At 44.4% G+C, this 27995-nt stretch overlaps 3 protein-coding genes across 15 annotated transcripts in view; all 3 read left to right on the top strand.

Annotated features, from left to right (window-relative positions):
- Positions 1 to 11388, top strand: part of BRD4 (bromodomain containing 4) — an 84780-nt gene extending 73392 nt beyond the window's left edge. For 6 of the 7 annotated variants that reach the window (XM_035104766.2, XM_035104762.2, XM_060271774.1 and 3 more), the window contains exons 17-21: positions 95 to 251; positions 412 to 539; positions 721 to 932; positions 1262 to 1532; positions 3100 to 11383. In XM_035104766.2, coding sequence (XP_034960657.1) covers positions 95 to 251; positions 412 to 539; positions 721 to 932; positions 1262 to 1532; positions 3100 to 3168 — 837 coding nt within the window. In that variant the 3' untranslated portion in view covers positions 3169 to 11383. Of the gene's footprint in view, positions 1 to 94; positions 252 to 411; positions 540 to 720; positions 933 to 1261; positions 1533 to 3099 lie in introns of all 7 variants that reach the window. The other variant, XM_060271775.1, reaches the window with a different exon arrangement.
- Positions 11389 to 14185: 2797 nt separating this feature from the next.
- Positions 14186 to 21952, top strand: LOC118079953 (epoxide hydrolase 3). The gene is made up of 8 exons (XM_035104769.2): positions 14186 to 14577; positions 15304 to 15565; positions 15924 to 16009; positions 16949 to 17124; positions 17339 to 17467; positions 18088 to 18191; positions 19358 to 19497; positions 19911 to 21952. Exons 2-8 carry the CDS (start codon positions 15323 to 15325, stop codon positions 20128 to 20130), a joined length of 1098 nt encoding a protein of 365 aa, XP_034960660.1. The 5' UTR covers positions 14186 to 14577; positions 15304 to 15322; the 3' UTR covers positions 20131 to 21952.
- A 3468-nt stretch (positions 21953 to 25420) lies between these two features.
- The window catches only part of LOC118079954 (epoxide hydrolase 3), a 44047-nt gene continuing 41472 nt past the window's right edge, over positions 25421 to 27995 (top strand). Inside the window, exons 1-2 of one of the 7 annotated variants that reach the window (XM_035104774.2) lie at positions 25748 to 26150; positions 27704 to 27965. In XM_035104774.2, coding sequence (XP_034960665.1) covers positions 27723 to 27965 — 243 coding nt within the window. In that variant the 5' untranslated portion in view covers positions 25748 to 26150; positions 27704 to 27722. Of the gene's footprint in view, positions 27966 to 27995 lie in introns of all 7 variants that reach the window. The other 6 variants (XM_035104777.2, XM_035104776.2, XM_035104772.2 and 3 more) reach the window with 6 other exon arrangements.

The raw sequence follows: 27995 nt of genomic DNA, 5'->3' as shown, positions 1-27995 counted from the left end.
TGCCAAACACTTGTAGTGCAAGATGGGGTGGGCTTACACAGGGGAAGCTATGTTAGGAAATTGTGATTGACATGCATTTGTCCTACTGTGACAGGAACTGAGAGCCGCATCTGTGGTTCAATCACAGCCTATGGTAAAAGAAGAAAAGATGCAATCCCCAGTCATCCGAAATGAGACTTTCAGCCCAGCCTTGCGGCAGGATCCTCCCAAACACCCAGAGAGCATCAAGCCACCTACACATATCCAACAACGTGAGTGAAAATTGAAATCTGTTTGTCGAGTGTGAGGTTTCATTGTAGATTTGTCCACATAAAAGAGGAAAGGCTAAATTTCTTATATTGATCCATGATCAACCCTTCTATAGTGCCAAACAACAGGAGCAAGTTTTTACAGTGATTATTGTTCTTTCAGGAACAGAGATGAAGCCAGTGGACAGTGGGCGGCCTGTTATAAGACCCCCAGAGCAAAATCCACCACCTGGAGTCCAGGACAAAGAGAGACTGAAGCAGGAACCAAAAACACCAGTTGCCCCTAAAAAGGTAACAGTCCATTATCAGCTAGTGTCTCTAAAAATGAATCAAGGGTATTATAACTATCCTTGGAAAACGTGATTTTAGTGATCTGGGTTGACTTGCTGACACTCCCGCTAGGCATTGTTCCTTAGTGGAACAGAGAATTATAGTTATAAGCTGTAATGTACTTCTTCTTTTTCCTCCTCAGGATTTGAAATTAAAGAATATGGGCTCCTGGGCAAGCTTAGTGCAGAAGCACCCCACTGCACCATCCTCTACAGTGAAATCCAGCAGCGACAGCTTTGAGCACTTCAAGAGGGCAGCCCGGGAAAAGGAGGAGCGTGAGAAGGCTTTGAAGGCTCAGGCAGAACAAGCAGAAAAGGAAAAGGAGCGGCAGAGACGGGAGCAAGAGAGAATGAGGTGAGAGGAACCTGTACTTTTAACCCATTCACCTGCAAGTAAGGAGCAAGCACATGCTTCATTGTGTTCATATAATTTTATGATCACAAGTGCTGTAATTTGGCATAGGTGTGCTAGGACTTGTTTTTGCTATGCCAACCTGCTGTTAGGTAGGTTGAAGTCAAGCTATAGCAGAAATCCTATACCCCCATTGTTTTGTATTTTCATGGTTAACAAGCTGCCCACAGTGCCTTCAAATCAGCATGTTATTCCTGGATGCTTTCCCAGATGCTAAGTAAAAGATGCAAAGAGTAGCCTATGGTTTTAATGGTACTTTTGGTCTTGGGCAGGAGTCGTGAAGAGGAGGATACTCTGGAGCAAGCTCGTCGAGTTCATGAAGAAGTCCGACGGCGCCAGGAACAGCCACCACAGCATCATCAACCACCACCACCACCACCACAGCAGCAGCAGCAGCAGCAACAGCAGCAGCAGCAGCAGGTGTCAGCAGCAGCCTCTGCTCCCCAAGCACAGAGCTCTCAGCCGCAGACTTCTCAGTCCATGCTGGACCAACAGAGAGAGATGCTCAGAAAACGAGAGCAGGAACGAAGACGCAGGGAGGCAGTAAGTGAGGGAGAAAGGGATTATTGGGGTTTGAATGAGGAGCTATTTCGACAACAGGCTAAACAACAGAGGCTCACTCTGCTGATATAATTTTTAATTTGCTCACTGCATGCCAGAGATCCTCAGTCTTTTTCACAGGATTCTTGCATTAAGCCTACAATCCCGTGTACATGTATCTATGTGTTAAGTCCCACTGAGTTGTGGAACTTCTGAGTAAAGTAAACATGTTTAGGGTTGTGACTTAAATCGGTAATTAAATTATGAAACAGAAAATGTTTGGATCCTTAAAAAAGATTGAAGAAAGTTGAATATTATTTCCTTTAGGTAAAGAAAACATTGTGAAACCGAATGCATAGCCCGGGGGGGGGGGGTCCTAGAAATAGTTAATTTCCATATTCATTGACAAAGCTCTCAGATTTCCCTCTCTCTAAATTTCTACCTTTTTGTTTTCTCTGTTTCTTACTGACTTTCTTTTTAATATACCCTTTTCATGGAAGTTCCCATAGTCTGCATTCTACACGTGTACAGATACTGTCCACACATGGTCATTGCTTCATGTGCACATAATGCTTAGTCATGGTTTGTATTAATGGCTTCAACAAATGCTGAGTTATCTCACAGACAAACAAACATGTATTGTTTCTTGAAAGCTTGGTTTATTTTCTAAATGCCACTCTTGCCTTGTGCCTTTGTAGCTTGATGAGCATCTGGAGTGCAGTGGCCTAATGAACCAGAGCTAAGCAGAGTTGTTGGGTTTGGACATAACCCCTATCTGTAGTTAAAACAAGACATGTTCATAAGCCAATAACAACTTATAGTTTCACATTGTGGGTGGCATTACGTTTTTCTCAAGTAGACCCATTGAAATTAATAGGCCTAATTTAGCCATGTTAATTAATTTTAGTGAGTCTACTCAGAGTAAAACCTAGTTGAATACCACCTTGTGGTTTGGGTTTGTATATTCAAACTATAGATAGACTAACCAAACTATGGCTTGGTGTTATGTGTGAACCAGGCCACTGAGGTTTAATCAGATTTGTGTTCAGCACAAGGGGGACCTTTATTCCCCCTAACCTTTCATACACACAACTTGCTCTTCTTAGGGCCAAGCCATAGGTGTCTACTTTGAAGTTAAATTATACTTCCTTCTTGTCCCACTCTCACATCCTTCATTTTCTCTCTCCCCCCCCCCCTCTCTCTCACACACACATTTCTCAGCATCATGTTCCCTGACACTGTCACTCTATCCTGTTTCTTTTGTAAGGCAGTGGTGTAATAGATGAAAATAGAGAAAAGAATGCTGTCATCTGCCTGAGCCCTTTTAATGTTGTCTGGTATGATTTCATTAGAGCTGGCCAAACATACTGTGCTAATCACTAGGCTTTCTGGAGTCGAGAACTCAGCCTGCCCCTTTATGGAAGAGACAGTGCGCCAGGCCAAGCAGGCCAGTGATTGCCACTGCCTGGTGGGTTCTGCAGCAGAAAGCCCCCTTTTCTACTGGATGGCTATCTGAATATAACCTTTCCTGCAAACCTGGATGACTGTTGCCTTCTCTCCTCTTTTCCAGATGGCAGCTACTATCGACATGAATTTCCAGAGTGATTTGTTGGCAATATTTGAAGAGAATCTTTTCTAATAGCGCCTGGTTTTCTTTGCCTGACTCCTTAATTTCCTGGCAAATCTTTGACTCTCCATAGTGTTGTTGGCGGCTGGGAGGAGAGCATTCCTGCAGCCTTTCTGCATGTGTGACAGATGCGGCCTCAGAAGGATCAGCAGAGTCTGCCTTACAATGTGACTTTCTTCCCCACCCCGCCTCACTGAAGAAAGAAAGACCAAGACAAGCCAACTCTGTACTAGGTTTGAGTCAGTGGACTGGGAAGGGTGCCCCTGATCACTTGATATTCTCTATGCCAAACTTACTTGCAGTATATCCAGGACTTAATGCTGTTCACCCCTTTTCTATTCTTAAGAGTTCTGAGTTACAGAATGTCTTTGACTCTACAATGCTGTGTGCTTGCAGCACAAGACACTCTGCATTGAGAGGCTGTGTACAAGAAGACATACAAGCTGTTCTGAGTCCTGTCATCACTGGCTTTGCCTTTAACTAAACTTCCCACAAGCCTGTAGCTGGGAGCCATTCTCTGTAAGTGTTCGCTTGTGAAAAAGGGAATAATTTAGCGGAGGTGTCAAGTGTACCTGGCGATTTGAGTGAGGTTTCTGTTTTTAGCATTGTGTGGAGGTCCAGGAATCTGAGCTAGACTACCAACCAAAGTCAGTTTCTTTCAATCTGTTTATTTTCCTCCAGACAAATTGGCACTGCTCAGCTCTTGAGTGGGTATTCTTGTCTCTTCATTATGGAATGGAGTGGGGAAAACATTAGCACCAGGGGTATCTCCCACCCTGTCAATAGTGTTTGACTGTGGCTGTATTGTATAGTGAATATAGTTGGCATATATTTGTTTGAGTTTTATTGGTGAGCCCACCAAACTCTGTAAAGACACTGCTTATATTTTGCTCAGTTCCAGACTTTTCATCTATATTTTTAACTGTAATACCAGAAAGATACATTTTGGGTTTTAAATGTCATGGAGTCTGTTAAATTAGTTTTTTATACAGCAAAGGAGCAGCTCCAAGGAGGGAGTGGGAGTGGACTTGGATCAGCAGGAAGGCCTGCTCCTCTTGCCTTCAGTTGAGTTCTCTCACACACTAGCAGTGATCGTTTTCCCAGCACCTTTAGTGGTTTTTTTCCATTTTACTCTTTGAATTGTTCCAAGTTTATGTGCCATAAATACCCACTATACAGTACAATACTGGTGTGTCAGTATTGGCCAATCTCTGGAGTAATTAATTGGTTTTACTTTAATACGGTGAATATGCATTTGGTCTGTACTGATCATGGAATAAACTCATCTCTTTTTTTTTTAAAGTTTGTGTCGTACTGACATTTCTTTTAAATCCTGCTTGTGGTGAAATTACTTAATGGGGTGAAGCTGCAAAAGGACAGCTTGCCCCCTCACTTGTCTTGCTCCAGCAAAGAAGGGAATTCTCCAGCCACAATTAGCAGGGTTTCTGTCTTGTCACAAACCTGGGAAAAGCTTTCCCTGGGAGCAATCCTAAAGCAACAGAATTCCATACAAACTGTAGGAAGACAAAGTATCAAGCAGTTGGTGCCTTCTCAGAAGAGACTTTCCCAGAAGGCATCTTACCCCATGGCTGGTTTCATGCTGTAGAACTAAACCAAAAGTTGGAGAAGACCATGCAGGGATTGCTCTCAGTTACTTCCTATTCCTGCAGTGGACAAATATTAGCAAATGTAAGATGTAGCTCTCAGCAACGAAAATTGGTCCACTTCAGTTGCAATGAGAAAGAGGCAAGGTTTGTCTGCTTATGGACAATGGTCCTCCAAGCCTTGGACAAGTCGCATGTTGTCAGTGAAATACTTTGTTTTAAATTTGACTGCCTGAAAAGTGCTTAGGTTTGGTGCATTTGGACTGGCTGCAGCTGACACCTTGAGGATCCAGTGAAAGGAGAGGAAGGAATAGATAGTTCAGCTTTCTGTACTCTTCCTCCAAACAAGTGTTCTCGTAGGTACTCCTGGCCCCAGAATTTGACAGTGTAGAGCTTGTGTTGATACCTCTCTTGACAAAATGTGACTGTTCTGACAGAAACTGTCCTGAGTCTGAGTCAGTGGGATTGGCCTATCGAACACTGTTATTCAGTATGCTTATTCCTGGCAGCTCGGGCCCTCCCTGGCTAGCTGCTGTAGAGGATGCTATCACTTTGTGTGAACACCTCAAACCAACCTCACTTCTGCACGTTCAGCCAAAGACATCCCTATTTTCCCATATGACAGAAGTTTTGAAAGACAGTTCGCATAATTTGCCATCATCTCTTCACTCATATGAGATGCATTGCCCAACTAGATTATAAATGGCCAAATGGGAGATAAAACTCAGCCTTGTATTATATAATATGTATGTTGTGAAGAGGGTGGTGTCCAAAATGACATAAGTATAGGTAGCTACTTATGCGGGGCTACCTCCATGTCTCCAGACCTGGAAAAGACTGTACTACCCTTACTCCTCATGTGATTTTCCATAGTGTATTGGGAGGAGTGGGAAAGGGGGTACCTAAGGTAGCTCTCAACTGCCTCTGATTAGTATTGCCCTTGCATCTTTCGGTCCTTTTCAGCATCAATCTCAGGTCTTTTTGCAACAGGTGTGTATTGTGGCCTGCTGCACAGCTCCAAGACCAGGCTATAGGCTGCCACTGTCAGATGGCATGGCAGACCGTGTGTCACCCATTCCCAGCCTAACTTTGGACTTGGCCTTTCAATGAGCAATTAAATCTCTATGCCCTTAGTTGTCAGAGGTGCATGGAGCAGTAGCCATGTACTGAAGGGAACAGACTGAATTTAGGGGCCAGTGATTCTTTGGTATTCTTATGAGCTGTTGGTCTTCACACTGAATTTTTACCTAAAGGTGCCTTTTTAACTCTACATCATTAGAAGATCTCCATGCTTTTCTGTGTAGAGTACCAGACAGTTGGGTACTTTGAGGGAGTGAAGGGGTGTCTAAATAAGAGATGCTCCCAAGGTAGCCTCTGTGAAGGCTATTTGAGTATTACCTTGCTGAAAGGATGTGCAAGTAGGTGTTGGTCAAGTTTTCTGCCACCACGAGTTGCTTAAAGCAAGCAAAAAGTTGTCTGTGTTCTTCTTCCTGGTAGTTGCCAGTCTTGAGAAGGCCAAGGGGGTGTTTGCACTTCCATCTCCAAGCCCAGCAGATCTGTATTAGGAATGGGCTAGACTTCTGGCCAATGATTGCCCTTAGCTTTAAAATGCAACTGTGTAGTCTGAAAGATGCTGGGTTTCTGAGGACTGTGCACTGGCCGGGGGGGGGGGGGTCACTGTATGCTTGGGAACGTGTAGCTGTTCATTTTTTGGACCAACATAAAGGTAGTCACAGTACGCTGGATTGTACACAAAACTAGCTTCCACCCTTTAACTGCTGACGTGTGAGCATTATTGCGAGATGTTGAATCTCTCTCACACGCAGATTTTTTTGTGAAGGTTTAATTGATGGATTAGCCCTTGGTTTTAAATTGTATCCCAGAAATTGTCAGGGAAAGGGGGCTCATATTACTGTGGCTACGGCTCAGAAGTAAGTAGAAAGAGCCCCTTGCATCCCCTCCTCTTCCCTGTGCCACTTGCGCATCCTATTTACTACAAGTTCATTAACTGGCCTTAATCTTCTCTTCTTGGCTCTTTTTGTGCAGATCTTTGATGGGGAAGTAGGAACTTTGGCTTCCCTTCGGAACGTTGTTCTGATCTTTTCATTTCCATTGCCAGTCCTTTCTCACAGTATTCCTTGCCCCCATGTCTCCCCCACCCCCACTTGCCCTTTTTACGAAGCACTTTGGATGATCATCTCCCTCCTTTAATTTTAAGCTCAGGGTTTTTGGGGTACTTTTAGTGCACATCCGCTGTAAGAGTTGATCACAGATGAGCTCACATCCACTGTAAGAGTTGGTCACACATGAGCTCATCACAATTGTACATAATAAAACCGCACCATACTGACAAAAATAAAGGCATAACAAAATGGAGATGCTGGAACTTCTACCAAGAGAGCACCCTCGGCTGTAAAATTTTAAAAATATATAATTTATATGTATGCAAAGAACAACACCCCTTGTATCTAGTCAGTAGTGAGGTTAGTCCTTTTTTAATGTTAACCCCTCTTTTTGCATTTGACATTTGCCAAACCTTGTCGGTAGTTGAGAGTTCCAAGTAGTGATAGAGTTTTTTAGATTGGTGGCTTACTCAGCTGTCTCGTTCTTCTTCCTCACTCTCCTCCCCTCCTTTCTATCTTTTGCAAACTTCTTGAAATGTTTACAGGCTTGCACCTATCTACTTTAATTTTTTTAAAGCTGTACTTGGTATTTTATTTTTACACATTTCTGAATGATGAACATAGGGTGATATCGTTAGTTGGGACATGATTTTTTTTTCTGCCAAAGGTATTTTTTTGCTATTCTTGTGTTTTATTTTTCTGTTTTTACAAAATGTTTGTGTTTATAATTTGTTTGTCATTCAGACTGAGACATATTTAATTTCCCTTTCTTCCCCCAACCCCATGTATGATTTTAACAATTACAGACATTAGATGTAGGAGTCTAGCCTAAATGATGTAATCTTGTTTATTTTTTCCCCTTCTTCAGTCTTGTACAAATGAATAAGAGAAATGTACAATCCCACTGTACTTAATGCACGGAACGCTTGGCAAATAATTATGTCAGTGAATTTGAAACTTGTATTAAACACTTTAGACATTTGTAGAAGGGAATTCATAGAATTTTCACTTATATACTAAAGGTTTTTTGTGCAGTTCTCATTGCAAAAAATAAACATTTGTACTGAAGTTATGAAGTACACTTTTTCTTTGATCTTTTGCTCTTGTACAGGAAGACTTGGCAAAGACTACACTGAATGTTGGGTCCCAGCTCATCAACCGGTTTCCCTCACAGTTCAAATTTCAGTTGCATGTTGTACAAGCAAGTCTGCCCCATACCAAATGTTGAAACTTCAGGACTGCAACTCATTAAAATAGGAGACCACAGTCAAAATCCAAAGCTGCCAGACAGTACTAAAAACACGATGTTTTGTTTATTTATTTATATTAAATTTGTATAGATCTCAGGACAGTTCACAGCATAAAAATACAAGATTATAGGACAAAATATATAATAAAAATAAGCAAAAAACCAAAACACCAGTAACCTCTGTTCCTCCTGCCCAACACATTTTAAAGGGTATAGGATGTATATTAGCCCAAGGCCTGGTTGAAGAGGAACATATTCACCTCTTCAGCCTCAAGCAACAGCAAAGGATCAAGAAGTACCCCCCCCCCCAAGCTACATACCTGCTCGTTCAGAGGGAGTGTAACCCCACCAACAGCAGACAATCTCCCATCCACCCAGTTTAAAGAACCGTTTCAGTCGTATCTGGATTGAACTGCAATTTGTTAGTTCTCATCCAGTTAATTACCAAGGCAAGACAACATTCCAGCACATCCACTGCCATACCTGTAGATGTAATGGAAAAGTAGATCTGAGTGTCATCAGCATATTGCTGACAACGTACTCCAAACTTCTGCATAACCTCACTCAGCAGTTTCATGTAAATGTTAAGCAGCATAGGAGGTAAAATCAAATCCTGAGGAACCCCACACTGAAGGCTCCATGGTGCCGAAAAACACACTCAAACATTATACTCCAGAAATGTCCATCCAAGTAGGACTGGGACCACTGCAAAACAGTGCCACCCACCCTTAATTTGGACAGTTGCTCCAGAAGGATACCATGGTTGATGGTATTTGAAAGCTGCTGAGAGGTTGAAGAAAATTAACGGGCACATTCCCATCTCCTGACAGAGATCCTCAAACTGGGCAACCAAAGCAGTGTCTGTGCCAAACTTGGGTCTAAACCCTGACTAAAATGGATCTAGAAAATCAGTTTCCTCCAAGAGCACCTGAATATGATGCGCAACCACTCACTCAAGAACCCTGCTCATGAAGGGAAAGTTAGCAACTGGCTGGTAGTTGTTAGATTTTCTGAATTGAAGGAGGGTTTCTTGAGGAGTGGTTTTACCACTGCCTCCTTCAAGCAGGCAGGGACCACCCCCTCTCACAAGGAGGCATTAATCACCTCCCTGCTAGTTTTCATCAGCCAAGAGGGGCAAAGGTCCAGAGGATGTTATAAGGTCAGCAGTGTGCCATAACCCCCATAATCTACCTGCCTCCTTGAGTGAATTGTGTCAGTCCTGCCTTTAAACAATATGATTTTGATTTTTTCTCTCTCTCTCATTTTATGCTAGTTTTAATGTATGTTATTTATTTATTTATTCATTTAGTCATTAATTCATTTGCTGTTGTTAATTCACTTTGAGTGAACTTTTATTAAAAAAAATACCAACCAGTAAGTTTATTATTATTATTTTATATAACCCATTATCCTACCTCCCCACCATAGCTGCTTACAACCAGTCCAAATAAAAAAGGTTTGCAACAATCCTGAAACAGCCTCGGACTCTGCCGAGTCTTCAGGAGAAGGAAGCCCTGCAATTGCAGAAGTTGCCATTGAGAGTGTGCACAGATGGTGATCTCAAGCAGGCTAGTATCACCAGCATCTTTAAGAGGCGTACACCATCAAAGGGCTTTGCAACCAAAACTAGCATCTTGAGTTGAATTGTATCCAGAAATCACTGAGGAGCAAGTGGAAATACTCAAAAGGGCTGTAACATTTTCCTTACAATCTGCCCCTGCCAGGACATACACTCCTGCATTCTGCTCAAAGTTTAAAACCCTAGAACAGCTGGTATTTTGGCAAAGATGAATTATCATGATGGGCACTCCATTGCTACAGAAATGATAAAAACAGTAGTGATGTGACAACCGTTTGAATCTGCTATGTGACTGATTACATCAAATATCAGAGCAATAGTAATAGGATTGCATGGCCAGAATATAAAGTGGGGATCAGTGTTGCTCAGTGTGCAGGTGCCTACAAAACCACTAGTAGAAGGAAGAACTGTAAAACATTCAAGTCTTTGTTCGTTATGATCTCCCCAATTCACAGTTTTAAAGGCTATTTTGATCAGATGACCCCTCTTTTAAGGGAAGCGTTACAAATTGGAAAAATCTCTGCTCTTAGTCCCACTTTACAGCAGACTGACTTAATCCAGTATACTTTTTACTACAAATAGTTTTGTATGTAGTACAGGCAGCAGCAGGCAATACTGGCAGCAGCTGCAGTGGAGTGCTATTCCCACTGCTGCCCGCTACTCCTAATTTCTCCACGATTCATGGAGACAGTTGGCGTTGCTGAGGGGGAAGAGCAAAGCACCACCCTGCCTTCCCCCTAGAAGGGAGAGGGTGTGGTTGCCTACCCTAGGTGAGCTTCTGCTGCAATTGCTGATTCCCCACTCCACCAGACCTTGCTTGTGAGGCAGAGTAAGTCCCAGTATGCCGATGAGCTTGCTTTTTATAGGTTTATGTATGAAAGCAGATGGGGTACCTCTCCTCAATTCTGGAAGGTGAACATACTTCAAAACTCTTCTGATGGGTGGGAAATTAAAGCTGACATTGGAACAAACACATGAGCTGATTTTCACACACACACACGATTAATACCAATTTTCACTATTATTACCATAGGGTACACACAATGATACAATTCTGTTCATAGTGGTGGAATGATCACACCTCATATAATCAAATTGGATATTGACAGGCTCCCTTACTAGAGGGTATTGTTAAATTTCTATAACACCCATTTGAAGATCACAGGGCAGTTTACAATATAAAACCACAGAAATGCATACCATAATAACAAACAAAACCAATAACCCCACACACATAGTTTAAGAGGCCATAGCTCGTTATTTATAACAGTATACAAGCGAGCACGTTATTATTCTTATCAGATGCACATCGGTATTGGTTTGCATATAGCGGTAGTAGTATACAGGGTTTCTTTTTCTAGAAAAAGGTGGTGGAACTTGCTGAGCATCCACCCAAATTTGTTGAGCTGAAAGGCTGCCAGAATGCGCCTAAGAGGTTCTGCTGAGTTCCGGCTTTAAAAAGCCCTGGTATTATATACCCATTCCTAGTAATGGCAAGCTCTGGAAACGTTCCCATGTCCCACAAGTAATTATTGCCAGCAAGTCTGCAATCCTTAATTGAGGATACATTCATTATAGCTGCTAATAACGCGAGTGACATGTTCTTAGCCACACTAGCAGCAATATGCATCTTAAGCCTATAGACAGCACATTTGTGTTCATCCGTGCACACCAAGGAAGGTATCAGCTGGCATGGAGGAAGTACAAGAGATATGTGGAATGTGGGGAGAAACACAGTTCAATGAGACAGCATGCTCAGTGGCCACAGAATGCTGTGTTTTAAGTTTGGAGATAAGAACACATGGAGGAATGATGGATAAGCGTACCCTGGAAGACAGCACTCCATACTGCAACATTTTGTTGCAGATATAATAAGCAAATTTGTTTTATTGTCCAAAGAGCTGGTTTGAATGGTGACACCCAGGACTATTCCTAGAGCTGCAAGTATCCCTAACACAACTGCGCAGTCTTGTGTTTCTTACCTGGTTTGCACTGGGAGCTTGAGTATTCTCCTGGGAAAACTGACATCTTGAAGCTGTCGTCTGAAGGGTGAAACAAATAGGTAAGGTCAGGCATATAAGCAGCAGGATGGCCTAGGCCTGCAACTTAACTTCTGAGCAGATGGATGTCTCAGTAATCAGGATTTTGACCATGTTTTATCAAATGTCTACTTTCTACAACATGTTGCAAGTATTTGAACAATTGTGATACCCCAGTGGCAAGCCCATGCAGAGCTTGTCTGAAGCCTGGGAAGTGTCTTGTTAGAATAAATTTATTAACTCAAACAAAAAAGCAGTCGGTCCATGGAGGCCCCCTCTACCACCAACTTAGTCCTCCAAGGCCCCAGGGCAAGTATACCTGGCTGCCCACCCACTTTTGCAGGAATATGCCACTGAAAGAGGGAGTCCCCATTTCACGACAAATTTCAGTCCCCAAGATTGCGTGGGAATAGCTCAGTAAGGGTTCACTTAATGCCACCCATTTAGTTGGATAATTATGGTGCGGTTGGTACCAATCATTGAAACAAATAGCTCTTATACCAGGGAGGTTGCAGTGGGTGAAACCCTGTGGTTTCTGATGGTATTGAGGCCAGAGCTAGATGTAAAACACTGGTTTCTGGCATGTGGAAGGGTGGAAATCAACTTTTAAAAGCTTTCTGTTCACCAATGATGTACAGCTGAAAGCACCTTGGGAAGGGAAAGCAATAACTCAGCTTTGTCCCTTGCTCTTTTTTTACAACAGGAAATCTGGGGAAGCAATGTGTGTTGGGGGGGGGAATAGCTTGAAAACATTCCTTTTTAAACAATAAGTTTTGTATTATTTTTCTCTTTAATATATTGTTAGTGCTGGCTCTTGGCGTTTTTTGCTTCTACTTTTAGAATTTTTAGAAATTCTAAAATATATGTGTGTGTGTGTATGAATTTTCATATTTCTCCAGAGTAAAATGGGTTTTTTGGACTACATGAATACCACATATCAGGATTCCAGTCTTCAGTTCATGGGCAATTTCACAACCTTCATGAGCCAGTGACGTCCACATCAACTTATCTAACAAGTGACACTATTTACATATGAGCTAAGCAGAGGATTCCGTTTCCTCCACCCATTTTAGCATGTGACGCTTAATGTGTCCTGAGAATGAGGATGTGCATCCTGATATTTTCACCAGCTATCATTGCTGATCTTAACTCTTGAAAAGCCCACAAGGACAGCATGACCATGACAGCACTCTGCTGCTGTTACCAAGGAACTAGAATTCAGAGGTAGACTCGAGGTAGCAGGTAGCTACCATGGCCTTGATAACCCTACCCTCCAGGAATTATCCCATTTTAAAGGTGTCTAAATTGGTGACTATCACCATTTCCTGTGGTAACAACTTCTGCATTTACTATGCATTGTGTGAAGAAGTACTTTTCAGTCTCCTATCATTTAACAGGTTAAATGAAGGATACACCTTCCCTATTGTCCCTTTCTCTACACCATGCATAATTTCATACACTTTATTATATTCCCCCTCCCCAGCTGCTTTCCCCCTACACTATGAAGTCCCAAATGAGTAGGACCAAGCATTTTACACCTATTGTAAAACACACAGCTAGTTGGGAATGAACGTTTTGTTTAATATCAAACTACATTTCTGTATTATGTTCTGTTACTAATAATATGCTTCGGCCCCAATCCACCTGTGGTGGTATGTGGGTGGTTACTTTTAACTCGCCCAGGTTGAATTCCTGTCTTTTCCTGTTTATATCCCAAAGTACACCTGTCAGGACGCACCTATGTTTGACGTGCTTTAATCTCCTTCACCATTAATTTTAATTATGTTTAAATGTTTTAATTGCTTTGTTTTTATCGGTAATTTTCATATTTATGGCAAACCGTTTGGGGGGTAGATCTGTTATATATATAAACAAAACTAAAACAAACTTGTTCAGTCTCTGGGCCCGGGAGAGCAAAAAAAAAAACACCCTTAAACTTGGATCTGCTCGGAGTCTTAACAACGGGGTCGGTTACTCCGCTCTATAGGAACGACCATGGGTCGGACTCGGGGTTGAGGTGGGGTTTGAACCATTGGCGTAGCCAGGGATTTTTTTGGGGGGGGGCAACAGGCTTTTGTTAGGTGGGGCAGAACCTCAGATCTGTATGGATTATGGGGGGCTTGGCTACGCCCATGGTTTGAACCCGAGTGGGGCCCTTCAGCTAAATGAAAGAAAAGGCCATTTGCGCGTCGGGCGGGGACGGGGTGCCACTTCCCCTCCTTGAATCCCTGCGAGGTTCCTGGGAGTTAAGCGAGACTTAACAGGTGGGGGTTTTATTGAGGAAAAAGAACTCGACCAATACCCGGCTCTCTCTTGCCAGCCACCATGCTAGAAACGGAGTCTCCTTCGGGCGAGGTCAGGGCCCTCTCGGCGGGCGCGGAGTCGAAGCGGCGCCCTGAGCTCCGTCAAGCAAGCGGGGACAACAACCGCCTCTCGCCCCCCGAGCGGCCTTTGCCCTCGTGGTCGCTCTGACGCGGCAGAGCTTTGCGCCCGACGCTACATTGAGGAGAGCGCGAGGCCCCGAGGCGTGAGGCGAGCAGCTCCTCCGCCTTCCCCGCCCTCGGCTGCAGAGCGTCTTCCCACCAGCGCATAGATAGCGGCCTTCGCAGTGGGGGAGGAGCTGGAGGGGCGGCTTTTTAAACGGAGGCAGGAGCAGGTTGAATTGCGAGGGCAGGAGCGGCAAGGTTGAGAGTGTGGGAGATCGATGGGGGAGCAGGCAGAGCTACTTACGGGGCTCACCTTTTCGGGGAGCTGAATTCGAGGCACCGTCTACCAAAGGATTGTTTGACGCCAGAATTTGAGTGGCTTTCCTCACTGATTGCAGCAGGTAGGAAAAGTGGCAATACGGGTTAGGATTAGCACTTTTCTGACTGGCAGGAGGAATTGCATGGACTCCGCCACCTGAGTCAGCGGGGCGATAATCGGACGTGGGTTTGGGGAAGATTGCCGACGGGAGACTTTCTGTGGAATTTCGGCCTCCTAGCCTTTGGCCTCAAGGCAGGACTCCGTAACAAGCCTGGCAGGAAGATCTTCCTATCTTATTCAGCCTCGCTGGAAGGAGGCCCGGTCGTTAACTACGTCTACTCAGAAGGAAGTCCTATTGATTTCACTTGGGTTGATTTCATTTAATGGGGTTAGGATCGCATGCTTAGTGCACTTGGTTTGAGTTTGTTGTTGATTCCCACCCCCCTCCCTGCTATGGTACCTGTAGCTTTTGTGCGAAATTCTGCCCTGCTCATTGTAGCTCACAGAAACTGGGAGCTGCCGCAGCATCCCGGGAGAGAATTACCATCTTGTTGCTGCGAAGGGAAGAACTTGATTTCTAAACATCATCCTAGTGATGTCTGCCTAGGCTTCCTGTACCCTCATTGAAACTAGAATACTGTTTTGTTAGTTACTTAAACTGCTACAGGTCATGTGTGTGTTTGTGTGTGTGGCCTAAAGGCCTTCTCAATAGTATCTAAAAGAACTACCTTATGCCAAGCATTGAACCTGAGACCCTTGACATACAAAGCATGTTCTCTACCCCTGAGCTGTGGCCTCTCTCTTGCAGCACCAGACAGCAGGAGGAGATGGCATCTCTCTCGCATTTCTTACTGATCCCCACACGCCTGATGCTGAAGGTCTTTAATGTTATGTCCCGGCTGTCTATGTATAGTGCCGCTTTCCTTGCTGCTGTCTTCTACTGTTGGTGGGCCCTATGGCAGGTGGTGTCTAGGGGCCCTTTCCAGGTGCTCCGCAAGAAGAGGCGGGCGACTCCACCAAGATGCCTCACTGATGCCTCGCATGGGGAGCACAGCTTTGTGACGCTAAAAGTGAGTACAGTGGCAGGAAAGTGGAGGGGGGGGAGGCCATAGTCAGGTGGTCACAGACAGCAGCTGAAGCAGGAGGTGAAGGCAGGATTCTGGGCTGCTTGTGTATTTGATAGACTGGGAGTAACATAGGAAACAGCCTATTGCCAGGACAAAATATTTGTCCCTCTAGCATGATATTTTCAATGGTGACAGACAGCTGTTCTTCAAAGTCTTAAGGGCAAAGAGTCTTTCTTATCAGCTGCCTCTTAACAGAAGATGTCACAGATTGTGAACCTCTCACTCTATGCATGCAAAACTCTTAGTTCTTGTCTGTGTCTGTGTTTAACTGTCCTATTTCTCTGTCCTCTGGGGGCTCAAGAACTCAGGGCTGCGTCTTCACTATGTTGCTGCTGGCGAGGAAGGAGCCCAGCTGATGCTTTTCTTGCATGGATTTCCCCAGAACTGGTAAGTGTCGCTATGCTGTGTGGTAGTTGGAAGAAGTGCAATGCCTGGAGCTGATATCAATTTACTGCAGGTAAATTCCTGCTCGTGCAGGAAGTCAGCTCACAGATCTGTCAGTCAATGTGTTAGAGGAGTTTACTGTAAAGTTAAGGAGAAGGTATTGAACAGGAGGATTAACTTCCCTAAGGAAATGACCTAGAGGAGATGATGTTACTCAACTACATGCTATCAAGCTTCTACAGTGGTGCCTCGCTTAACGAATGCCCTGCTTAATGAAATTTCCGCTTAACGAAAGGATTTTTCGAGCGGAGGTTGCCTCGCTAGACGAATTCGTTTTATGAAAAAATCGTCTAGCGAATCGCGGTTTCCCATAGGAATGCATTGAAATTCAATTAATGTGTTCCTATGGGCAAAAAATAAAAAAAATCAATGCATTCCTATGGGATTCACTAGACGAATTTTTCGTTATAAGAAAAGACCCGTGGAACGAATTAAATTCGTCTAGCGAGGCACCACTGTATATTGCACAGTGAATGACCATCAGGTGTTCACCATTAGTATTGCTATTATTATTATATATTTGCTTATACCATGCCTTTTTTCCCTGATAAGACTAAAGGTGGCTTTCGGATTAAAAACAAAAATAGCTAAAAATATAGAAAAAAATATCATTAAAAACAATTAAATCTTAATAGAATTAAAACTGTATACAGATATAAGATCTATTTAAAGCATACAAATAAGTACAATAAAAACACCGGTCTTTTCATTAAAAGCAGTCAATTCCCAAAAGCCTGTTGGAACAGAAGAACAACAAGGGGGGGAGTCATTATTCAAAACATATATATACAAAAAATTGAGAGGCAAAAACTATAACAGCTGTAGAGCAAGGAAGCCCTCCTCTCTACTTAATCCCATTGTAATTTGGCTGTATTTCAACAGGTTTGCATGGCGCCATCAATTGCAGGAGTTTAAGCGGGCATTTAAGGTGGTGGCCCTTGATTTGCGGGGCTATGGCTTTTCCGATGCACCAGCTGGTTCTGAGCACTATCAGAGGGAAACTCTGCTGGCAGATGTACATGGTGTCATTGACGCTCTGAGCCCCAGCGAGAAGAATGGTGAGAGTGAAAATGGTTGTTTTGGAGGAAGGGTCTGGTTTGCCTGGCTACTGGCAATGGGAAGAGAGTGTCATGCATTCAACCTATTTAAGCTTTCAAGTGTTACATGGATGCTTAATGGGGCTTCCTGGAAATGAATCAGTGTTTGGGTTGGGGAATTGTCAAACAATTGTCCACATTGTCCCTGTTCTGATGCCTTCTGTTTGTCTTTTAGAGATTTCTAAGTGCATCCTGGTGGGGCATGACTGGGGTGGATCCATAGCTTCTGAGTTTGCTGCCTGTTACCCCAATTTGGTGGAGAAGCTTATTATTATGAATGCTGTTCAACCACATGTTTTAGCAGGTGAGGCTTGTGCTATCGGGATTTGGTACTCACTACGATTGTGTGCACCTTTTGGCATTCACTAATTCTAAGCAGGATTGTAAAAGGGAGAGAGGAGCCTGAATCTGCCGGGGACTAGTCCCTGCTGCACAGTTAAATGGTCACTGTGACTGCATTGCCCTTAGGATGCAGAACTTGCATAAGCCATCACTGTTACACTACAGCTCTTTTCAGAGGAAGAGGAAGGGAGGTTGTCTGATCTATCCAAGTGCCACACACCAACACAGCTTATGATTAGATGGAAGTCTTGTACCAGGAGTACATTAAAAATACACAGTCACCAAGCTTCTCCCCCCCCCCCCACTGCTTGGACTGCAAGTTGATTCAGATGTTAGAGGGGAAATAGATGAGAGCAACCCCAGTTGAGCCCTCTACTTTATTTGAAGATAGTTTTCTGGTTGTGGTGATTTTGTTTTGTTTTTTTTATAAAGTATTTTTATTTCAGTTATGCATAAAATAGATGCAAAAGCAAAAAAAAAAAACCAACAACAGCAAAGGGCCATATATTGATTCTCTTGATGAGTAGTTCTGGTGATACTTAATGTGTGGCAGGGCACCTTATTTTCCCTTCCACCTTGCAGAATATTTTTCACAATATCCCACCCAGCTGCTGCGATCCAACTACATGTTCCTGTTCCAGCTGCCAAAGCTGCCAGAGCTCCTGTGGTCCTTAGATGACTTCTATGTGAGTGCAGGGTGGGGAGTTTGCCTCACCATTCATGCCGTCTTGCATTAGGAATGTAAATACAGCAAATCTCTTTTTCCAAGCTGTCTGTGTAACTTTGTGAAGCCAAAGCATTTTATTCTCTGCTGGTGACTGTTCATTCTCTTCGCTCAATGCTGAACTACAAATCTAAAATGTGTTTTCATGGGCATATCCCAAACCCTTCTGCCAGGCTGCTTTCAGCTCTGCATGAAGGGTGATTCTCTCTGCTTTGGTTTGTAAGAAGCATAACCCTGTCTCTTCTACCCCCTCCACCACAGCCTCACTCCATATAGAGTGCCTCGTGTTTAAACTTGTACGTTTTGGCTCCCAAATGCCAAAAACCCGGAAGTAAGTGTTCCAGTTTTCAAACGTTCTTTGGAACTTGAACTTCCAACATGGCTTCTGCAGCTTCCGATTGAGTGCAGGAAGCTCCTGCAGCCAATCGGAAGCCACGCCTTGGTTTCGAATGTTTTCAGAAGTCAAACGGACTTCTGGAATGGATTACATTCAAGAACCAAGATACAACTGTATTTACGCTAAACAAGGGGCCATCATAACCTATTCAGACATTGCATACTATGAACAAGTGGGATATGTGAGCAGGCACAAGTACATTTGCTTTGCCACGCTCTCTGGATTATTTGGAGGGTGACAATCTCTGACAAGGAGGCTGCTCTTTATGTAGGCTCCTCTTGTGATGTAGAGTCCTGGGAAATCTACATTGCATGGGAGGCCTACCTGAGTCAAGTGGAAAAGTCTCCCTGCTGCAGATGGTTACCCTCCAGCTTGTGACATAGGATGGAGCTAGTGCATTTGTCTTCACTCGTGTGAATAGGGCAGGTGATCAGTAGCAGATTACCTTTGTGTGGATAGTGGAGGCAGGCAGGCTGGGGAAATCTTTAAATACTACGGTACTAAGCTGATCTATCAGGCAAAGACATATGGGCAGGGGCAGTTTTTTGTTTTTAAAAGGAAGCAACACTGCTTACTCCATTGCCCTGCCCAAGGTGGTTTAAGCAAATATTTTTACAAATCTTTCTAGTGTCATGAGCTGCCTCTGGCTTATTGAGGAGACTGTATTGTACAGGATGAGGAGGTGTGCATTTAATTAGCCTCTACATGCTGCTGTGTCTTTTTCTCTACAGCTAATAAAGTCTGTTATGACTAGCAAGAAGACTGGGGACCAGAATCATTTGACAGAGGAGGAGTTGGAGGCTTATCTGTATGGCCTTTCGAAGGACAGAGGTCTAGAACCACCCATGAATTACTACAGGAACATGTCCACGTGAGAGCCCATATTTTCCCAGCTTTGAATAATGGGTGGGATCGGCATTTTTTTCGCAGAGGAAGGAACTGCTTGGCAGCAGTAGCCTTCTGATCCTAATATTTGTTGGATCATGTGGTGCTGAGGGGCAAAACACTCTTCCTCCTCCACAAATCTGTATTTAAATTTCAGAAAAGGGGATGAGAAAATCCTGTGACCATTCTGAGATACTTTAATTTCTAAAAGAATGTTCATTTATAGAATTGTAGCTAAGGTGTGGGTGTGCTGCCTTTCCAGATTTATGTCATGGCTGCAGTGCATGAGCCTCCCTAGGATAGAAAATGACACAACTCTGATAAGTGGCACAAAATGGTGAACTGATTTCTGTCCAATGCCAATTTGCAGATTTCTTTTCTGTGTATCTTCTCCTACAGTTGGGTTCGTGCAAAGCGCAAGGATATTGTGGTGCCCACCCTGCTGATCTGGGGAGAAAATGATGTATTCTTGGAACAAGGGCTTATCGTACCTATGGAGCAGAATGTGTGCAAGAACATCAAGGTGCAGCGCATCCCTGAAGCTGGCCACTGGGTCAGTGAGGAGCAACCTAAAAAAGTCAATCAACTGATGTGGGCTTTCCTCCTTCAGAGAGACTGAGACGGAAAAAGGGAGTGACTCCTCTGTGCACTACAAGCATCCCTACCACCCAGCATGCTGGAAATTACAAGAACAGCCATTTGACCTGACACTGGAGATCTGGTCCTTCTCTGTGTCCGGTGGAATGTTTCTACCCTATATTGGAACATGAGTCCCAGGCAGCTTTTAACTGGTTTTGCTACAAATCTGTGTTCCTTTGCACTACAATAAAAAGGATTTGCTTCAGGGTTTCTGATACAGGCTTCCTGATGGTGAAACTGCACAGCTGTTGCATTCAGCAGGTCTTCCAGCTGTAGTATACTGGCATTAATACTCACAGAAGAGCACAGCTTTTCCTTCTATATTGCTTTTTGTTGAGTGTGCCTTACACAGCAGAATCCGGAGCTAAGCTATGCTCCCTGTTGCTGTTTCACACCCATTTTCACTGGCATCTTACTACCTTGGCAAACTACACAGGAAAGCGACCCTTGGCATGGATCACATTGAAATAAACATTTTCAGCCTTCTTACTTCACTGTCTACCTGGAATGAGTTAATGACACATTAGGAGGAAGCTGCTTCTTAACGTGATATTACCTGGGAACATGACTATCCCTGAGAACATCCTGGTAACACGTAGGACAATTAGTTGAATGTCTTAGGCTTGAATTAATCCACTGCTCTTGCCAAAGAGAGGGTGCAGTGACTGATCTCATGGTGTGTGCCTCATCCCGCATGCATGGTGGACTGGAGAAATGACAAGAAGACCATCAGTGGGTGTGTACATATGTGCAAAAGGAACATATATAGGTGACTTATAGGAACACAGTTGGGTGGAAGCTTCACATCTGCCAGGATTAAAGCTAGTCATTGCTCTGGGAGAGAATGTCTGCCCATGAAGCAGCCCCCATAATAAAGAGGAGTTTTGATACTACAGGTATTGTTCTCCAGTGTTGTGGACCTGATGCTCCAAATGGTGGGAGTCTGAAATTGGTACAAAGCAGATGTGCCCTTTGGGCATATTCTCTAGAATTGCAAGCTAAAGGTACAAGAGCTTCTAGTGTGAATTGTGCCGCCAGCTATGCTGCTGCTGTGCGGAGGCAGGAATTGAGTCAGGGATGGAGTGCCAGTTCCTAATACTACTATGGGCCAAATTACCTGTGACGTTTTGTGTTTAAACAAGTGTGCTTGACTAGCCTATTTTTATTTTGGAGGGAAAGCAGCCACAAGGCCCTAATCTGTAATGTGCTTCCAATTCAGATAAGTTGCCAGGACTGGTTTTCTGCTGAACATTATTCCCGCCAAGCTGCTTTGTGCCCTTGAAAGTTGCATGTAGTTTTGACCCTCGGCAGACATCTGATAGTTCAGAAGTACCAAGATCTGGGGGCCAGGTTAGGCTCAAGGCAACCTGCTGCCAAAGCACAATCAGCAAATGCTAGCGGATAAGGAAGACCAAGTTTCAAGAAGTCTTAACAGGCTGTCTTGTTTGACCTTCAGCTTTCTGTAACTGGGGTTTATGGTGGCATTCATTTGCTGTGGTTAATTCCGCATATTATCAAATAATGTTATGGTCTAGGACAGTGATGGGCAACCTTTTGAGCTTGGTGTGTCAAAATTCGCCAAAAAACCCGAGCATAACTCGGGTGGTGTGTCACTTCGAGAAAAAAAACCATAATTTCATGATATTTATAGTTTAAATAACAAAAATGTATAATTGTAATATATAACTGTATTTAATAAACCAAAACCTAATTATTTAACCAAACCAAAAACCCCTTATTTATCACAAAGTGCCCAGAGTTGTTGAGCTTTTTGGGGGGGAGCTGCTGACCAAAGTTTTGGAGGTTTTTGGGGGGGTGCAAAAGTTGCTTTGGTTTTTTTTTGGGGGGGTGCCCCAAAGCTGCTGCGCTTTTGGGGGGGGAAAGAGAACAGAAACAAATGACGAATAATACCTTCGCTGGAACGCAGCACCAACATAGTCTGCCAAAGTGCCAAAAAATCTAGCACAGAACGGGTTAAAAAATGAACGCTGTTACACCCAATCTTCGTCTGCCAAAGCGCCAGAAAAAATAGCACAGAAAGGATTAAAAAAACCAATCTCTGGCTACCAGCAACAACAACAAAAAAGGATCCAGGTTTTAACAGCGGAGACAAGCTGTAGCGTGAGGCGGAGCGGGAGAACAAATGGGGGGGGGAACAACAACAACAGCGCAAATGGGTGGATGGGGCGCATGCCAGCAGTGAGGGCTCTGCGTGTCACGTCTGACACACGTGTCATTGGTTCGCCATCACTGGTCTAGGATCATCATTGTATAGTTCCCACTGTATACTGAAGAAACAACTGCAATGTTCTTGTATCGACCTCTCTGCCACCCTGGGCTCCTTTGGAGAAAGGGTGGAATATAAATGTGTAACTTAAATGTATAAGAAAATAAATATATAAATAAAATAAACAAAACATGAGGCAGAATGGCGCTAATGTTAACACACGGTTTAAAATGTAGAGCAGAGCATTTTTGCTTCAGCTTAGGGTACAATGTATTAGCAAATATGAAACTCCTGCTATTTTCCATTCCAGAATCACTATTTTCTGCCAGGCATGTGATCAGAGGTGCTTATGAATCATCTGCAGTGAAGCTAGGAGGCAAGTGGTTGCTTCAAGTGAGCACATGTGTGTGTGTCTAAACCTGGAACATGTAAAGTTAAATGTGAATAAGAGGAGTTCTTGATTACCCTTTTTCCCAGACAAGCTTTTTAATTTTCTATACCAGGTAATTATTTTTTAAATGGGGGAGCATTCAATTTAAGAACCATATATATCGGGCCTTGGAATCTTGATGAAAATATTGCTGTTTTGCAGCTCCACCACCAAAATCTCCTACCTCCTTTGTGGAAATCTGTAAGGGCAGCATTGAGGAAGGGGCAGTTAAGGTCGGTAGGACACAAGGCTGGTTAAGTTACTGTAGCATTAGAATCAGAGGAAATCCCAACATGCTTCTACCCCTCTCTGGCATTAAAAATACAATGAGAATAAAGTAACAAAACATTTGCTTCCCCTCTCATGACACTCAAATCACACTGCCTGTCATTATTGCTGGATCTCCTTGTGTACCAGTTCACACTTGCCCATGATCCGTATCTTACACATATATTTACAGAAAAACCAATAATGGGGAAAGAGCAATATCATCTTTTGGAATCTTTAGTGGAAGCTGTTGTGAGGCACAGGCTTTCTTGCAATGGACCTGATTATCCAGCTTAAGTTTGGGGGAAATTGAAAAAAACAACAACAAAAATAGCATAGTTCACTTGGGGAAACTAGCAATAACCACACCAATGCTACAATCAGAGTATGTATGAACAAAATACATTAAGGCCCACGACAGCAACTGCTGGCAAAGTTATACAGTGCATGCTTGGTTTCACTCTGAAGCTAGAATGCAATCAGTACAGTACTGTACTTTAATGTTTGCAGGGGGAGCCACCTTGTGGATTCTGTGTGCAACACCTATTCCTTTAGTTCTGAAAGTGACATTACAGCGAATGGAGAAAATTAAAAGTTCCCAGGTAGGGAGAGGGGAATGATCAGGGCCTCATGTCATTTTGCCTTCAGAAAGGGGTGGTGGTGCTAGTGGGACAGGGAAAAGCACAAAAGGTTCCCAAGAGTAGAGCAGCTCAGTTGATGCCCCTTCCAACTTGACCCTCTAGGTACTTGCTTGGCGTGCCATAATTGAAAGTCCCATGGGGAGAAGTGATTGAAGAGGGAGAAGAAGAAGCGGATGGTGAAGGAAGCAAAAAAGATAACAGAAATAAAAAAAGACTAGAGGAGTCCTCTGTACAGATATCACTTCCTTAGCAGAGGGAACATGACTGAGGTGTGGCACAGTGAGTAGAGCAAAGGTCACAAATGTCTTTTGGCCCATGGGCACATTCTGAATTTTGAGACCGAGTGCTGTGGGGCACCAGTCAGAAAAAGAGTGCCATGGAGGCATGGCATAACACAAAGCTAGAGAAAAAATCATTTATTTATTACATTTATATCCTATCTCTCTTCTAAGGAACTCAAAGGCATGGTGAAGCTTACCCAGTACAGTGGTACCTCTAGTTAAGAACTTATTTCGTTCTGGAGGTCCGTTCTTAACCTGAAACTGTTAACCTGAGACACCACTTTAGCTAATGGGACCTCCTGCTGCTGCCGCGTCACTGGAGCACGATTTCTGTTCTCATCCTGAAGCAAAGTTCTTAACCCGAGGTACTATTTCTGGGTTAACGGAGTCTGTAACCTGAAGCGTTTGTAACCTGAAGTGTTTGTAACCCAAGGTACCACTGTATTGTTATTTACATTTGAAAAAGACAACCTGCTGAGTTTTTGCCTGCTATATAGTTGTTAAAATAAAACAAATCCCTGTACCCCAACCCCAGTACCAACCCTAAACCAAAGCCTAGGCTGCCATCCTTTGCCCACTTAGGCCAACAGGGTCTTCTTCTGTTCACTTATCACCATTTTTAAGTGCACCACCAGACCACCTTGCCCATTGTATCCCCACCAAGCGCCTCAGCTTCCAAAGTACCGTAATCTCAGTTGTCTTGCAGTTTGCCTGCTGGAAATCTCAGCTAGCATACAGCTTAGAGAAGAAAGTTTTGTAGTTTTGCTGAAGCAAAAGTTTGAAGAAAGCTGTAGTTTTGTGTTCTTATGTTCTGTTACCAATAAAATACTCCGGTACCAATTCAGCTGTAGAGGTAGGCGGCTGTGACCACCGCCCACTATACCTTTAAAGCACATTCAAAGTGCATCATTTCCCTCAAAGCATTCTGGGTACTGTAGTTTACTCAATCCAGACACAATTCCCAGCAGCCCTTAACAAACTACAGTGCCCAGAATTCTTTCAGGTGAGAGGCAAAGAATGTGTTTCAAAGGTACCTACCCGAAAAGCGGGCTGTTCCCTTGCCTGATCATGAACAGTTCAAAGAGACTCTGATGATCTGGTGCGTGAATACGTGGGGTGGTGAGCATAGCTCTGCAGCCGAGTTAAAAGATACGGTCATTTATGTGTCAGGGGCAGGGGCATTCTCGCCTTCCTCTGACTGTCCGAGGTTTCCAAAAGCCAAAGCGGTCGTAAGCTGACCATGGTGCGGAGAGGAGTTCGAAGCTTCCGGCTCTCTTGGCACGAGACTCTTAATCTCAAGGCTGTGAGTTCGAGCCCCACATTGGGCAAAATATTCCTGCGTGGCGGGGTGTGTGTGTGGACTAGATGACCCTCGTGACCCCTTCCAGCTCTATGATTCTTGCCGACGTGCCTGACTTGTAGGAGGCGGGGTCTCCTTTGGGTGAGATCCGGCCCTTCGACCGGGCCCTCCAGGCCTGGCTCCCTGGGCGTTCGCTCTCTCGACGGGCCCTCGAGAGCAAGCCGGGGGGGGGGGAAAGCAGCTGTGGACGAGAGCCGCCCCCGTCCCCTGAGGGGGCTCAGCGCAGGCAGCTCGTCCCTCCGCCGGAGAGAGGCCTGGTCGACCGAAACCCGTTCGCCCTCCTGGTCGCTTCGACGGGGTGGAGTTCTCCGCCCGACGCAGCCGCGGAAAGAGCGGGAGGCCCCGAGAGGCGGGGAAGGAAGCGCTGCTGCTCCCTCGCCTTGCCGCCGCCGCTTCTTCCCTTGGATGGAGGGGCGGCGCTGCCTTTATAAAACGAAAGCCGGAGCGAGTGGGTCGCGGGAGCAGGGGGAGATTGAACGCGCCCGGGCGGCGTCGAGTGACTCCCCGCTCCTTGAGGTACCGGCCACCGAGAGAGTGAGTTTCGGTTGCCCGCACGCCACTATCTACACTACACTCAGCTTGGGAGCCCCACCGATATATCCGAAGGCAGCCAGGAACGCCAAGAACCCAGCCGTGTTAGCAGAGGAGCACCCCCGCTTGGGTTTGCTGGATACCGAGAGTTTGCTCGTTTGAGTTCCTATGGACACGCGTCGTGCCTCCTGTGGCAGGACTCCCGTTTGTAACGCGGCGGCTGGGTCCGAGTTTCTGGTCTTCTGAGAAAGGACTTGCAACCGGTAACGTCGCGGCAGATCCCGAAGTGCAGGGTCCTCATAACAGCCACGCCCCTTCTAAAATTATACAGTAACTAAAAAAATTATACAAGAATCATTATTAGGGTGCGTTGTAACAATGAATGTAGATCCCAACGTGTTGCCTTTCAGCTAGATCTTCTGTTTTAGGTATGTGCACATACATAGGCAAATGTTTTGGAGTGCAGTTTAAAGTGGGTTCAGTGTACCCCATGTGTGCATAATTGTCACATTTGCACAATGTTGTCCTCATCCAAGTGGCAACCTGCACTCCCCCCCCTTTAGTTCAGATTTGTCCATTCTGTGGATAGTGCAGTAAGTGTGGGGATCTAACATAGACCTGTATGATCCCAGCCATAGGTGTACTGAAGCACATTGTGTGGGCATTTTTTAAAAGGTGTGTGGTAACTTTTGCTGGGTGCCATCTATCATAGCGCCCTCCCTTCAATTACTGTAGTGAGAGGTGCTTATTGGTGGGCTGCTGGCGGGGCTGTTTGGGAACACACTTCTTTTTTACATTTTTCCTACTGTGTTTTGTGCAAGTCTGGTACAGTATATCCGAATGCTTGTATCTAAAAATAAACAAATACTTGCATGTATGCCCACAATGGACCTCAGGTTTCCACAGCTCAGGGAAGGAGGGTAGGGAAGTATTAATTAAGAGGAGGGGACAACAACAAACAGTGCAAATATACAGTGGTACCTCGGTTTACAAACACAATTGGTTCTGGAAGTCTGTACTTAACCTGAAGCGTACTTAACCTGAAGCGAACTTTCCCATTGAAAGTAATGGAAAGTGGATTAATCCGTTCCAGACGGGTCCGCGGAGTACTCAACCTGAAGCGTACTTAACCCGAAGTATTAGTGAAATTGGTTCCGGAAGTCCGTACTTAACCTGAAGCGTACTTAACCTGAAGCAAACTTTCCAATTGAAAGTAATGGAAAGTGGATTAATCCATTCCAGCCAGGTCCGTGGAGTACTTAAACTGAAAATACTCAAACCGAGGCGTACTTAAACCGAGGTATGACTGTATTCCATCAAGCACTGCCCACTAGTGGTGATGGTAAATGCTCCGCTGGAGTTCACTTAAAAGTGCTCTTGTATAGACGAAAATGCACAGGTAAAAAATAGGATCTGTGCATTCCATGCATGCATTAACACTCTGGTGTATCCTCAGCCTTAGAGCAAGTCAGAGCACATTGGTTTATCTGCCTCAGGACTGACTACAGCAGCAAGAAACCTTTCTTAGGCTGCATAACAGTGGTGTGTATAGAAGAGGGAAAAGGTTGCATTCTAACCATGCAAAAGTATAAAGTTTCTACAGACAATTCTACACACTAAGAAAAGTGGCAGTGGCCCAGGAAAGTCTCACAGGGCTTTTGCCCAATGGAGCTGAGGTTCCCCACCCCTGATCTCCATTAACTAGAAGCAGCTCTTGGGCAGGGTTCTTGTCCAGCTGTACTTGTAAATGCCAGGCATTCAATTTGGGATGCAAAGCATGTTCTCTTACTTCTGAACTGCAGCCTCTCTCTTGCAGCCCTGAACAACAGGAGGGGATGGCCTCTCTCTATCGCCTCTTACTGGTCCCCACACGCCTGATGCTGAAGGTCTCTAATGCCGTGTCCTGGCTGGTTGTGTATAATGCCTCTTGCCTTGCTGCTGCCTTCTACTGTTGGTGGGCCCTATTGCTGGTGGTGTCTAGGGGCCCTTTCCAGGTGCTCCGCAAAAAGAAGCGGGAGACTCCACCAAGATGCCTCACTGATGCCTCGCATGGGGAGCACGGCTTTGTGACACTAAAAGTGAGTATAGTGGAGGGGAAGGGGGAGGCT

Source organism: Zootoca vivipara, chromosome 2, assembly GCF_963506605.1.
Source record: "Zootoca vivipara chromosome 2, rZooViv1.1, whole genome shotgun sequence".
Taxonomy (NCBI): Eukaryota; Metazoa; Chordata; class Lepidosauria; order Squamata; family Lacertidae; genus Zootoca; species Zootoca vivipara.
Note: the sequence above shows the minus strand (reverse complement) of the source record. Positions and strands in the feature narration are given on the sequence as shown.